The sequence below is a fragment of the Perissodus microlepis genome, chromosome 6 (assembly GCF_051167445.1).
Source record: "Perissodus microlepis isolate ML-2025 ecotype Zambia chromosome 6, ASM5116744v1, whole genome shotgun sequence".
Lineage (NCBI taxonomy): Eukaryota > Metazoa > Chordata > Actinopteri > Cichliformes > Cichlidae > Perissodus > Perissodus microlepis.
The window spans coordinates 38,785,342-38,797,439 of NC_140466.1; the positions used below are offsets into that span (position 1 = coordinate 38,785,342).

A 12,098-nucleotide genomic window follows, 5' to 3' on the forward strand; every position below is an offset into this window, starting at 1 on the left:
TGTTCTTTCAACTTCTGGATATTGGCTTCAAAAGTGCTCACTAGAACCTTCAGTAGTGTCTTCTGTAAATTCTTCTGTAACCAATGCTATCAGTATGTTTTGCAACAATAAGGCTTCAAAGGTCTTGAGAGTCCTCATTGGTTTTACCCATGTTTCTTATGAGACATGTTTTTATAGGCCATCAGTTTGAATGAACCAACATCAATTTGAACCAAGTGGCAGGACTGCTTACTGATATTATTCAGCTGGTGTCATGACTTTCCATGCCTTTTTGTACATCCCTTTCTTTGTGTGTTCAGTACGTTTTCTGTATCATTTCTTATATTACACATAATTTATCGGGATCTGTGCTTTGATTTCTTTGCATGTGTGGATTGGATGGTTTCTCTGGTGAGAATTTCTTATCAATAGCAACAGTTTGTCACATGGTCAAAACTGATTTTGCCTGCTGTATCTCACACAGAGAAATGGCTTAGGTAAGGCTGTTGTAATTCGTGCTGTACCTTAGCCAGTGTGCCTATGGATAATACCATAATGATGGTTTACACTTGATCTCATACCATTTATATATGTATCACACAAGCCGGCCGAAAAAACAAAAAACAACCCACTAACAGACAAAGGAAATGTGAGTATTAAGGAAACAAACAACTATACGTAACTGAAAAACAATCAGATAGTAGATTTGTTTTAATTTTTGTTAATTTTTCAGCGTTAAATACCTTTTTATTTTGCAGATTTTCTTATATTGAGAGTAATATTTAAATGCTTTAAATACCCTTCTGTGTGTTTCAGGATTTTAACTTGGCTGCCATCTATGTGTCAGATGCCCAGTACAACAGAAATGTCTACTTTGACACATCACCTCAGGCTGTCAGGTGCGGCTTTCACATCCATCCATCCATATTAAATATGTGGAAATTCTATAATTATTTTGTTTGTCTCTGCTGTATTTCTGTTGTGCTGATTTCTGTACACACGTATATTTAATCTGTTCAGCCTGGAAGATGTTTCATTCCTCTCCGTCTCCTCTTAATTTTTGACCAGCAGTTTGAGCATGTCAGACTAGAACAGTTTATTTTAGCTCTGTTTACAATGACTTTCTTTGCCTGTGCTGACTGGTTGGTATTTTTTATTCTGTATATTTACTGTAAGGTGTCATAACTTTATATTTCACTTTTAATAAATACATATTAGTCTTTATAACAGCTTTAAGTCAACATTGTTGAATGGATAATTTTTCATGTTGAATATATTGTCCCAGCAAATGCAACATTTTCTCCTGTTTATTAGTCAATCTGCTATGGCAAACTATGAGGGACGTGAAATGACTTCCCCCTAATGTGAAATGCATTTGGATGTGAGGACTTTAAGTTATAGCATGCAGTTTGGATTGAATAATGAGTGTGAGTTGATCTAAAATCCAACTTTGTGTGTGGATTTTCAGACTGTATATGCTCTATAATCATTGGGCCCTAAAGGTACTCCTCTACTTCTTCATGCTGGTCAATCTGTCTCTTGCCATCTTCGAGGATCCAGCTGTATACCCTCTGCCTATATGGGTAAGACTGCAACTGCCACACAGAGACACTGTCCTGTTTTTATAGTTTCTCTTTTTAATGTGCAGGCTAAGGGTGCTGAGAGGAATAAAAGGTTTGTCAGCAGCGCCAAATGTCCAAACAATCGTAAGTGCTTTTTGAAAAATTCAGAGATGCAGACAGTATTGGAACTGATATATCTGAAATATCCGAGCCTCTGTCATGCTGATTGAAGCAGAGTCTATGCAAAAACACTATAAGAGTTATTCTGATATAAACTAAGTACTAACTAAGTGATGTTCTGAGGGCTCTTGTAAATCTAAGTTTCATTTTGGTTTAAAGGCTGACTAGTAATTAAACTTATACAGATGTTAAATTTAGCAAGTCCATCCATCCATCCATTCGCTTCCGCTTATCCTTTTCAGGGTCGCAGGGGGCGCTGGAGCCTATCCCAGCTGTCATAGGGCGAGAGGCGGGGTACACCCCGGACAGGTCGCCAGTCTGTCGCAGGGCCAACACACAGGGACAGACAACCATTCGCACTCACATTCACTCGCACATTCACACCTAGTGGCAATTTGGATTATCCAATTAACCTATCCCCACAAGCTGCATGTCTTTGGACGGTGGGAGGAAGCCGGAGTACCCGGAGGGAACCCACACAAACACGGGGAGAACATGCAAACTCCACACAGAAAGACCCCGGCCTGATGGTGGAATTGAACTCAGGACCTTCTTGCTGTGCGGCAACAGTGCTAACCACCGTGCCACCGTGCTGCCTAAAAAATTAACTTAGCAAGTATGTAGCAAAATTAATGAATTCAAAAAAGTGAAATATAGCAGTTTAAATAAACAACTAGGATACTTTCTTACTAGTTTGTTTGTTTTTGTTGTTGTTGTTTGTTAGTTTTTTCAAGGCACTTTTTATTGTAAGGTAGACTCTACAATAATACATACAGAGAAAAACCCAACAATCATATGACCCCCTATGAGCAAGCACTTTGGTGACAGTGGGAAGGAAAAACTCCCTTTTAACAGGAAGAAACCTCCAGCAGAACCAGGCTCAGGGAGGGGCGGGGCCATCTGCTGCGACCGGTTGGGGTGAGAGAAGGAAGACAGGATAAAGACATGCTGTGGAAGAGAGACAGAGATTAATAACGAGTATGATTCAATGTAGAGAGGTCTATTAACACATAGTGAGTGAGAAAGGTGACTGAAGAAGAAATATTAAATGCATCATGGGAATCCCCCAGCAGTCTACACCTATTGCAGGATAACTAAGGGAGGATTCAGGGTCACCCAATCCAGCCCTATGCTTTAGCAAAAAGGAAAGTTTTAAGCCTAATCTTAAAAGTAGAGATAGCGTCTGTCTCCTGAATCCAAACTGGAAGCTGGTTCCACAGAAGAGGGGCCTGAAAACTGAAGGCTCTGCCTCCCATTCTACTTTTAAATACTCTAGAAACAACAAGTAGGCCTGCAGTGTGAGAGCGAAGTGCTCTAATGGGGTGATACGGTACTACAAGGTCATTAAGATAAGATGGGGCCTGATTATTTAAGATCTTGTATGTGAGGAGCAGGATTTTGAATTCAATTCTGGATTTAACAAGAAGCCAATGAAGGGAAGCCAATACAGGAGAAATCTGCTCTCTCTTTCTAGTCCCTGTCAGGACTCTTGCTGCAGCATTTTGGATTAACTGAAGGCTTTTCAGGGAGTAAGACATTCCTGCAGTTTAACTAATTGGTGTGTGAGATCTGGTATCATGGATGGATAAAGCTGTGTGTTATCTGCAAAGCATTGAAAATGTGTGAAGTCTATTAGTTAGATATGATACAAAACAATGCAGCGCAGTACCTGCAATACCTACAGCATGTTCTAATCGCTCTAATAGGATATTATGGTCAGCAGTATCGAACGCTGCACTGAGGTCTAGCAGGACAAGCACAGAGATGAGTCCACTGTCAGAGGCCATAAGAAGATCATTTGTAACCTTCACTAAAGCTGTTTCTGTGCTGTGATGAGCTCTGAAACCTGACGGAAACTCTTCAAATAAGCCATTCCTCTGCAGATGATCAGTTACAGTTACAACTACTCTTTCAAGGATGTTTGATATGAAAGGAAGGTTGGTGATTGTCCTATAATTAGCTAAAACTGCTGGGTCTAGAGATGGCTTTTTAAGTAACGGTTTATCTACTGCCACCTTTTTTTGGCTTCACTCCTTGACAATGCGAATTAGCAATAATTCCTCTTCCATTTTTATATAAATAGACTTCTCCCAGAGCTTGACAGACTTCAACTCCAACATTTTGGACTGCACCTGGCAATTGTATTTCTTGGTCTGCTCCCCAGTCTTGGTGAGCCTTACTGCTGCTGGTTCTGGCTAGAGTGAACGGCGAGCTCACAACAGGTGTCTAAAGCACAACAAGAGTTACTGTTGCCGAGTACAGTCAATACGCTTGGATGGATGAGGTCTATTATGGAGACACTATCATATGTCTGATCTTTGGTAATGATTGAGACGCAGCAGCTCAAGATGTTTAGTTCTAGTATAATGTTCTAATCACTTAAAATAAGCTGCTTTTCTATCAGCAGTAATTTGTTACAAACTACACACCGCTATAGTTTTTATGAAACTGGGAGATAGTGGTATTAGGGTATATATTATATTTTGATGTAGCTACAGTCTTTCTATGTCTTTCCATATCAGTCTCATGGCGACTGAGCCTTCTCTGTGGCAGATCCCGCATTAGATCTGCACAAACGCGTGATCAGTTTAAATCGTTACCGAAGACACATTTTTATCGTCTGGCTTTTAACAAACTTTGACCTAAACATTTTGGTTGTAACAGCCTTAGTTGTTGTTTTAGTTGTTTTTATTGATTTACTTTATTTATTTTTTCCATATTTTACTGCATCATTGTTTTACATTTTATTTGTTTTAGTGGCATTTTACATGGTTATGCACTTTGTGCAGTATGGACGGTTTGGAAATGTGCTATATAAATGAACTTGACCTTGAACTTGACCCTTGACCTATATGTAAAATGTGCAATCATTGAAATTCCAAATTGGAGTTCAGTAATAGCGGAAATGTAAAAGTAATTAATAACACCATTAACTTTGGCTGACTCTAATGTAATCTTCTGTGGCTTGTATGAATAGAAATACTAATTACTGTCTACACCTCAGCATTTTATTATAAAAAGACTGAATAGATTTTCAGGCCATTCAACATTTTACCAGTCCTGAAGAATAGAATACAATAGAATAGAATTCAACTTTATTGTCACTGCACATGTCACAAGTACATGGCAACGAAATGCAGTTTGCATCCATCCAGAAAGTGCTTTAGTAATAATATATAATACAGAATTTGGATCTATTATAGTATGTTACATGTACAAGGTATGAAGGAATGTTATGAATATACTATAAGTATGCACAGGCTATGAACAGGTTATACATATGTTTAAAAATATGAAAACTATACATAAATATGAAAACTATACAGATTGTAGATATACAATTGCAAGTATTAATAAACAGTTGGAAACAGTTGGAAAACTATAATTATTGTATTGTACAGTATGATGGTCTATACAGCAATTACAGTAGTGCAGCTGAGATCAGTGAAATAGACTAGCTACTGTGAAGTCCAAGAAGTTAAATTATTATCAGAAGTATGGTCATGTGTTGTGTTATGTTGTTTTTCAGGCCACCATGCTGGTGGAGATACTCTGTCTGCTCATCTTCACCATTCGAGTCATTCACTATGCCAAGGTGATTCTCCGTGACAAGTTCTGGAAAGATCCCAAAAATATCTGCATCATTGTCATCCTCACGGTAGGAGTGCCAATCTGCATTATTATTGTGGGAGGGGTTTATACACATTATTAGTATATATTTTTTTTTTTAATTGGAAGATTTTGGAAGAAGGCTCCTCTAACTCAGACAGAACCAGAACAAGTCATTGTAAAGATGTTTTTGACTAAGTACTTAGGAAGAGGTTATACATTCCTGTCAGTTGGTGAGTGTGCAGTGTGCACCCAGAGGACTTCCTGGTTTAGGGTCTGAAAGCTGAAACTGTTAACGTGTGCTGAGCTGCAGAGACAGGATGTGCTGAGAAGGCTTTCCTCTTGTTGTGAAACAACCTTTAGCCTAAGATGTTGCTTTCTCAGCACTACCAAAGTAGTAAAGCTTCCTTGTGACTCAGTGATTCTGAGGCTCTCAGTCACAAATTTTCTTGCACAACCTTTTATTTTCTGGAATATTTGGAATAAGTTGTTATTTTGTTCGTATTTTATATGAAATCATTTTCATTTCAAAGAAGACTGTCCTTCTACTACTGCTCAAATAATTTCATCAGAATAATCCTGTTTATTCTTATCTAGCTAGTTTGGTCATGGAAACACTTTAAGTATTGACATATGCATCTTGAACTGCATCTGACTCTTTGAAATGCAAATAGATAGTAAATACTAGCATTGAAGCTGGTATTTTTTCAATGTGTGTGAATGTTAGAAGCACTTGCATAGAAAAAAGTGCTTGTGCGACTGGGTGAATGAGGCAAGTTGTATAAAGTGCTTTGATTGCTCAGAGTAGAAAAGCACTATATAAGAACCAGTCTATTTAACATTTACCATTAAATGACTTTGTTCTTTTGTGCATTGACTAGCTCACTTTGGTTGATATGATCATTTATGGAGCATTGAAAGCTGCAAATTATTATGGTGTTCGCTGGTCCAGAGTCCTGCGGCCGCTTCTACTGGTCAACGTCACAGAGGGACGGCAGGTAATGGCTGAATGTTTAAATAATCCACAGTCAGTAATCAAAGCTTCATTACCATGAACATTTCAATTTTTTTTCCTTTTTTTTCCTCATTAAATCCTCTCCAGAGGATGATCCATTTCAGAACTAGCTCTGCTGAACTAATATGGGAAGGCTTGAAGCACTAAAAGTAAAGTGAGGATAAGCACTGTAGTCAAATGTAGGTCATTGGTTACATTTTTCATGGCTCTACTATAGACTGTCTCGGTGTCTTCTTTCTATGATTACATTCCTAGGGTTAAACTCAGAAACTTTGTGTACTACAGTGAAGATTAGGAGAAATTACTAAGATAACTAAGAGAAATAACATATATCAGAATACATGTTAAAGAAGAAATCATCCCTGTTAGGAGGTCATTCTCAAAATATGACGTCTTTATTAGCTCAGTGTTTTTTGACACCAAATATAATGTGTTTGTGGGGATTATTAATGATTTGGCTGTAAGAAATATTCCAGAGACATCACAAGATGGCTCTATTTAACAAATTTTTAGGTCTTATTTAACAAACTTCTATTATTTATACACTTAACTTATTTATTTTATTTTTTGTCTGTCCTATCCGGCAGTGCAGCAGTCAGATTTGTTGTCAAACAAAATCTCCAACAAATCTATTTTCACAAGTGGACCATTACAGCTGCTATGCTTGTCCGCTCGATAGGCATATTTTATTCGATGTACTTCAAACACTATCTATCTCACATCCATGGCCAGTTTAGAATCACCAGTTAACCTAACATAGTAGTGGTAGAACCAAGAACCATCTTGCTGTGTCAACAGTACTAACCACTACATTTTTTGGCATGTTTTTTTCCCAGTCTTTTTCCCAGTCTCAGCCCTGGAGGTGATTAGGCTCATACAGAAGTTTTATGCATGTATGTTGTAAATGACAAATTGCCCAGAAATCCAAGTGACTCATGTTTTGCAGACATTTAGAAAGCTTTGGTCCTAAATTCAGTTTAAGTCATACTTGAAAATGTTTTCACATCTGGTCAGAGTTTGAGCATTTGTTTGTGTTCACGTGATCAAGGCTCTCAAAGTGGTGTTTTGTCTGTCATGAATTTTCTGCCGTTTGATCAGTGGATCATGTTTAGTTTTTCTCTGTTAGGAATTTGTGGAGTGTTTGAGGCAGACATAATGTTATTAAACATGTAAATGTTTGACTTCACGAGCCAATGGTACTTGAAAACATTGTTGATAAGTGTATAAGGAAAGAGCTTTTGCATGTAAAACTGTGTCACTGTGTGCTCCTTTGTGTTCAGCTCCGCAGAGCATTCAGGAGCATCCGTAATGCTCTGCCTCAGATTTTCTACGTCTTCCTGCTCTTCATGTTCAGTATCCTCATCTTCGCCCTCATGGCGCTGAAGTTGCTGGGCAAACGGTGAGAAAGCTGTACCTTTTTATTCTGAGGTTGGCTCTTGACATCAGTTTTCAAATTCTCTTTAAACTTGTTTTCAGTTAGAATCATTCAAGTCATTTCATTCCATATATGTGACTTCTTTTTGGCCTGTTTATTATCTTTTAAAAGGCTGTATTTACATTGCATATAACTTGGGAATCTTTGAGACCCATGCAACTTGAAAACACTTCCTGCAAAAGCTAAAGCGCTCTACATGAATAACAGGCAGGTAGGTAACAGATGATAGCTTTCAGGCAGTGTTGTGAGAAGCCTGGAATAATGAGAGTAAAGGGGACAATAGTAAGCAGCATACAGACAACAGATTTGACAGACTTGCTGGGTCATTTTCTGATATTTTGTAACAAGCTGAATACATGTAAAGATCTGAGATCCAATCCAATCCAAATATATTACCTGGATTTCTTTCTTTCTCTATGTAATAAAATCTTGCATGATGCAACCAGTGAAATTGTAATTTATAACATGAGCTTGCACAGACAATTGTGCAAACACCCAGCTATGTCATCCATATAAATAAGCAAAGATTTTAAGATTATGCAACATTTACAAACATGTTCTCCTGGTCAGTCAAAGAGCCACAACATCTGGCACAGTTAGACAGTGGTCAACATTTTCCCAAAGGCTCTACTGAGGCCATGTGTTCTGTTTTTTTGCTTTGTTTTGTTTTTAGTGAAAAAGTAGAGGACTTTTTTGAGTTTTAGCAATAGTTTTTAAGTGTATGTATTTTTTCTCTCTCTCTCTCTTTAGAGGTTTGACAAACATAAATGGAACACCATATTTCACCAGCTACCTGGAAATCATGTTTGACTTGTACGTCCTCGTCACCACGGCCAATAGCCCTGACATCATGTAAGTTTGTATTGTAAATCTCAATTTGTGTTCTTTGAGATCAAGCAATTTACAATTATTTCAGTCTTCATGAAGCATGCCTTTTTCTAAAGTATGTTAAATCCCTGATTGTGTTTGCATGATGTTACTTTATATAGTATTTACTTTGAGATGATTCAGTTTGTGAAAATACGTGGAAGTCAGATTTTGCGTGTGATTGCAAAATGGAATGTAGTGTTGGTTCATTCCACTTTTGTTTTATGTGCATTTTGTCAAACAATCAACAAAATCAAGTAGACAAAGATGACTATGAAACATGGATGAAAATAGATTCACAGATTAATGATAGATGATTAAATATTTGGAGAGCAATTAAGATGCACTTTATCTCACATACTGTACATATAAAACTGGCATAAATGTCACATTTTCATCCAGATGCACATTCTGTCTTTTTAATCTAAATTGGACATCTTCACATCATCTTATACATCATTCAGTGACTCTGACTGAAAGAAAGAAACAGCACTGTTGTTAATAGTGCTTATCTCGTTGAACCAAATATTAATATTTGAAAAAGGACAGTTGATTAAAAAAAATTAGCAGATTTTCTCATTTCTGTTAAAATTTTTGTTCAGCTGAAACCCACTGAATGTAATTTGTGTTGCATTCAATGTTGTGCATGTATTCCTTGAATACTGGAATTGTTTATATGATCAATAAGGCGTGATGTCTGAACAGCAAGGAGACGACATGAATAACACAATTCAGCCAAACTCAGTTATAATTCTAATTCTCAGATTTTTATTAGTGTATTTGACATAATGTATTTTGAAACTGTTTGTGAAGTAAAAGTAGTGTTGTTATTTAAATAGCACTTCAAACCACACAAACTCTTGTGTTTCTTTCTGGCGCTGACCTCTTGGTTTGAGAGGGAACTCTCTGAGCTTTACAGAAAAGAAGGAAGTGAACACTAACCGTTTTTTTTTCTTCTAGTATCTGGTATCTTTCTATTAGTATCTATTTGTCTTTGTATCTTAGCCTGACTTCTTTTTTTCTGCTTGTTATTGTCAGGATGCCAGCATACAACGCCAACTTCTTCTTCGCAGTCTTCTTCATTGTGTACATCCTTATCAACACTTACATCTTCATGTCCGTCTTCCTGGCTGTCGTATACAACAACTATAAAAAATACTTGAAGGTACAGCCATGTGACCGTTTCCTGTGCAGGTTCTCTATATTTTTATAATTTCTTTAAAAAATACCATACTGTGCAAAAGTTTTGAGCCACTCCGCATTAAAAAAAACCACACACACTTGACACAGGACTTGAGAGATGTATCTGGACCTGCATTTGATTCATCTACTGTTCACTGAAGCCTTATTACAAATAGTCTCAGTGGAAGCGTGGCTATAAAGAAGTCATTCTTAAGAGAGGGAAACCAGGAGAAAAGGCTAAGCTATACCACATTCCACAAAAGCTGAATGGAAAATCAGTGGGACAGGTCTTGTGGTATCATAAATCCAAAAGGAAAATTTTAATTTAAATCAGTATGTTCAGAGGAAGTTGGCAGAGGGGTACAGTAAGTGTCTATAGCCATCTGTAAATCACAGTAAAGGTTCTGTCCTAGTTTGAGCATTTCAGCCGGTGGTGTTGGGAATCTTGTCAAAATTGATGAAACTATGTACATAAAAATGCACTGTCAGATTTGATTGATCATGCAATACCATCTGGCAGGCCATTTCTTTGGTGATGGCTTAATTTTTCAGTATGGCAATGATCCCGAAAACACTGACAATGCAATAAAAGCATGCATTTTTAGAAAAACACATGGTGGAACACAAGCAGTCATGGATTGGCCTCCCTAGAACCAGGACCTCAACATTAACTAGAAAAATTTGCATTTTCTGCGAAAATGCAGTGTGGATGCTTTAAAGCTGAAGCTGTATGCAAAAACTAGCTGAAAAAGCTGAAAAGTTGCAGAAATTGTAAAAACTTTGCAGAAGCAAAGGAACTTTGCTAAAATGGAATAACTTAGCAGAACTGCAATATCTTAGAGGAAACATAATACTTGGCAGAAATACAATAGCATAGCAGAACTTAGCAGAAATATTGTAACTTACCAGAAACATGATAACTTCCTCTCTCTCTCTCTGTCACACACACACACACACACACACACACACACACACACACACACACACACACACACACACACAGGGAGAGAGAAGTAAGTTTCTAGCTCAGTCAAGCAGCCTGGGAGCTGCTGAATTTGAATCCACCAATCAGAGAGCCTGTGCACTTTTTCCCGCCAAAACAGGTGCACGCAGCACAGAGAGACACAGGATTTTTGCAGTCTATTTCTCATAATGACGACTCCCCTCAAACAAATGACCATAATTTCCTAACCGTAGGGGCTAGAACGGTCATTCTTACACAGTTTTGTTCAGAAGAGATGGGGGAATCTTAAAGTGTTGACAATTTATCATTAAAATATGAATTATTAAAGATATTTGACTTCTAATGCACCATAACTGAGTAGAGCAAAGCAAAAACTGCCTTGACTTGCCCTCAAACAACGCTTTCTAACTCTAAATCTATTTGGAGTATCAATATCATTCTTTCACCGTAAGAGACAGCAGGCTTTGGTGAACAATCATGGAAATTTTCAGGTCTCTGTGGAAATCCATTAAAAAGATATAACGAGAGAAAAAAGTGGTTCATTTCCAGAGTTTGAAATCTGAAGAAATCTGAGCGAAGGACGAATTTCCTACCCTCAAACAAGTCTAACTCATTTCAGAACGGTAATAGGTGAGAAAATAATTCTTGAATTGTGAGCGTCAGGAGTGTCTGAAGATATACTGGGACAAGCCTTATGTCTTAACTTTGCTTCGTTAAGGAGATATGACGATTCGAATATGCCTCTCATTACAGAAATCAAGCGGTGATTTTGAACAAGCTCTCCATTGACTTTCTATGGAGAGTTTTGCGACTTTGTGTTGGTCTGAGGAGATTTGCCAAAATTCTATAAATCCCACAACAATGATAGTGACATTTTCGGAAAGCCAGCAAAAATACCTACATTTTGATGTATAATTTGTGGAAGTTGAGTGAAAATTGAGCAAGTAGCAAGAAGTTGTTCGGACATGAAGAGAAGACTGCAAAACCTTCAGTGGCACACTGGAAGCCAAGTGCATAGCAACCATAACAACGCATGTATTTTGTGAAAAATCACAATTTTGCAACTGAAAACTTTAAGAGGCATAAAAGTAAAACGGTAAAAGATTTGAAAAAGCTGATTTATACCTGAATAGCCCAATAATTTGAGAACATTTTAAAGTTTGAATGGTTGTTCTACGTGAAAATATGAGGAAGTAGTTAAGTTTCAAAAACAAGCAAATTTTAGCAGAATTGCAGAAGTTTCCCATTCATTTCAATGGGACAAATTAAGCTTAATATTTTAAAAAGTATAATAGTGAAAAATAC

General features: G+C 37.4%; 1 protein-coding gene across 1 annotated transcript in view; it reads left to right on the forward strand.

Annotated features, from left to right (window-relative positions):
* tpcn3 (two pore segment channel 3) overlaps positions 1-12,098 on the forward strand; it is a 31,862-nt gene that overhangs the window by 1,338 nt on the left and 18,426 nt on the right. The window contains exons 2-8 of the mRNA XM_084932317.1: positions 796-878; positions 1,448-1,562; positions 5,251-5,379; positions 6,212-6,328; positions 7,626-7,744; positions 8,531-8,632; positions 9,686-9,812. Coding sequence (XP_084788443.1) covers positions 796-878; positions 1,448-1,562; positions 5,251-5,379; positions 6,212-6,328; positions 7,626-7,744; positions 8,531-8,632; positions 9,686-9,812 — 792 coding nt within the window. The remainder of the gene's footprint in view (positions 1-795; positions 879-1,447; positions 1,563-5,250; positions 5,380-6,211; positions 6,329-7,625; positions 7,745-8,530; positions 8,633-9,685; positions 9,813-12,098) is intronic.